The sequence below is a fragment of the Agrilus planipennis genome, unplaced genomic scaffold (genome assembly GCF_000699045.2).
Source record: "Agrilus planipennis isolate EAB-ADULT unplaced genomic scaffold, Apla_2.0 scaffold332, whole genome shotgun sequence".
Lineage (NCBI taxonomy): Eukaryota > Metazoa > Arthropoda > Insecta > Coleoptera > Buprestidae > Agrilus > Agrilus planipennis.
In genome coordinates this window covers 18,029-20,771 of record NW_020439024.1, presented here as the reverse complement: position 1 = coordinate 20,771, position 2,743 = coordinate 18,029, and the positions used below count along the sequence as shown (strand labels likewise).

The 2,743-nt window shown below is 37.9% G+C and overlaps 2 protein-coding genes across 2 annotated transcripts in view; both read left to right on the top strand.

The window, feature by feature from the left end:
- Window positions 1–970: 970 nt before the first annotated feature.
- On the top strand, window positions 971–2,011 carry LOC108743421 (histidine-rich protein PFHRP-II-like). Its single transcript, XM_018478986.1, has 2 exons — window positions 971–1,067; window positions 1,197–2,011. The coding sequence occupies exons 1-2, from the start codon at window positions 1,056–1,058 to the stop codon at window positions 1,827–1,829; spliced, it is 645 nt and encodes a 214-aa protein (XP_018334488.1). The 5' UTR covers window positions 971–1,055; the 3' UTR covers window positions 1,830–2,011.
- Window positions 2,012–2,118: 107 nt separating this feature from the next.
- The window catches only part of LOC108743418 (transcription factor MafA-like), a 10,478-nt gene continuing 9,853 nt past the window's right edge, over window positions 2,119–2,743 (top strand). Inside the window, exon 1 of the mRNA XM_018478984.1 lies at window positions 2,119–2,158. Within this exon, the coding sequence (XP_018334486.1) occupies window positions 2,119–2,158 (40 nt within the window). The remainder of the gene's footprint in view (window positions 2,159–2,743) is intronic.

Here is a 2,743-nt window from a genome sequence, read left to right as displayed (position 1 = left end):
TGATAAACAATTTTAAAAATCTTGGTTGTCTGATGGGCCTTAAAGTCCCCTTTTTGCACAACCATCTTGACTTTTTTCCTACAAACTTAGATGATGTCAGTGAAGAGCAAGGGGAACGGTTTCATCAGGACATCAAAGAAATGGAGAAACGATACCAAGGAAGGTGTAATGTAAACATGATGGGTGATTACTGTTGGACACTTCACAGTGAGCAACAGAATGCTTCGCAAACATATATCTAATATTTAGTAATCTATTATTTATAAGAGAAAATTGCAACTTCATTAAGAACTACATTTTTTATTTTTAATTTAATATAATTAATTTAATTTTTCCCTATTTGTTGAAATATACAATTATACAATACACAATGTCATATTGTGAGAAAATTGTGGGTGATAAAAAAACTGATATCGAATACGATTTCAGCACTAAAAAATACATAAGACTTAGGTAAATTTTTACAAACATTTCATTTGTTGGCCTGTGTTATTGGAGGTTCATTATCCGTCTTTACTTGTCGTAAATTTTTGACAACAATTTGGGAAAACCCTGTGCAAAGTAAGTATTTAAATCCACATGTGTGGAAGGTTATTATGCTCATAAATAATAACGTGAAAATATAAAAAAGATATTGCAGTAATTATCATTATTTCCACGACCCCCTAATTGTCATATACATTTAAGTCTAAAATGCTTATGTGCTAATTGTTCTAATTTACTAATCAAATTAAATCAATGTCTGTAAGTTAAGATTTAAAAATCTTGGTTATTACGGCATTTAACTGTTTCAGTTGTTCATGAATAATTTACCATAGCAATTTCTTACAGGAATATGTCATTGAGGGTCGGTAAATTTCACAATTCCTTTCACATGCGTGGCTAATCTTTGATACGGAAGTTGAAAGTATAACTTCAAAACCAAAGAATTCATTTCTTTGCGACTGCAGGTGGTGATCTAGCTTACATCGAAGGTCAATATTGAATATAAATAACATAGCAAAGCGTTCACAGTCATCAGTTGATCGACACCAATCAAACATACAACCAACAAAATGAAATTCTTGGTAAGCGGTTTGTATACAGCTTAGGTTTACTCAACCATTTTCAAATTTCATTAAATCTAACCAATTAGTCTGTGTAATTTTACCAATTGTTTTTATTGTAGTGATTTCTATGGATTTGATTTGTTACAGGCTATTGTATCTTTGGCTTGCTTGGCTGTTGCCAATGCAGGTATCATCTTGGGACACCATGGTCATGATGATGGCCAATGGCACGGAGAAGGACTTTTGGAAAGTCAATGGCATGGTCATCACGGAGCCCATGGAATTATTGCCGCTCCAGTTCTTGCTCACGGCCATGGACACGCCACAATTGTAGGACCATCCAGTCATGGTGCTCTTGCTGGTCCCGTCAGTCATGGCGCCACTCTCGTTGGTCCATCCCACCATGGTTCAGTAGTAGGACCTGTTGACCACGGTGCAACCCTTGTTGGCCCTTCCCACCACGGTTCAGTAGTAGGACCTGTAGACCACGGTGCAACCCTTGTTGGCCCCTCTAGCCATGGTACAGTAGTAGGACCTGTTCACCACGGAGCCAAACTTATCGGACCTTCTTCTCACGGAGCAGTTGTAGGACCCGTCCACCACGGTGCTCACCTCATTGCACCTTCTGCTCATGGAGCAGTTGTAGGACCCGCCCACCACGGTGCTCATCTTATCGCACCTTCTGCCCATGGTATCGTCGCCGGCGGTCACAGCCACGGAGCCGTCCTTCTTCACTCCGCCCACGTTGTACCACATGCCGTCCATCTTCATCATCATTAGGGCTTACGAGAATACGCTTAACTGGTTGACCCAACGTTGTAAAATCGCAGTTTAAATCTGCATCGAAACCAAGTTTCAGTTACAACCGTTGGTGTATGTTATTGGAGACTTGCACAATAATTTGTTTTAATTTATTGTTTACTATTTTTATTATTGAATATATGGTACCATTGCAACTTGAATCGTTTGTTGTTATTTATTAACTTAAACACATTTTTTATTCGGTTGTTTGAAGCATACCTGCATAGTGCATATCCTGAAATCGAATGGTTTCTATCATTATTTCATCATGCTTTTATTAACTTGCTGCCTTGTCTGTCTGTCTGTTTGTATAAATTTTGCAATTGATTTTAAACTAACTTCTCGATGAGCGAGAGATTTTTAAACATAGTTCGGAACTAGATGACAACGTTTGTTCCTTCCCCTGGGCAAAAATTATTTATCAGTCTCTCTCCAGTCTCTCAGTTTTTCAGCGTCTATGAGAGCGTCTTTCACAGTCTTTCACAGTCTTTCACAGTCCCTCACAGTCCCTCAGTTATTGCCTACGTGTTTTTATGGATCTCTCACAGTCTCTGTATGAGAGACTCGAAAGATAAAATTGTTAATTCAGAGATTCGAGTATCTCGTTCAGAGATTCGAGACTCTCGTTCAGAGACTAGATACGAAATAAGGATCTCTCTATGAGCGACTCGAGTCTCTCGTTCAGAGACGCTAAACTTTTTTTGACAGTCTCCCTCAGCGACACCAAAGAGACTCTCGGGTCATTAGGGATAAATTTTGTAATTTAAAACTAACAACTTGATAAGCTAGAGATTTAAAGTTTTAAACAAAGCTGAAAAGTGGGTGACAGTTGAATAACTTCAGACGCACAAAACTAAAAAGCAAAAGATAATTATTTTATTAATTATTATTTA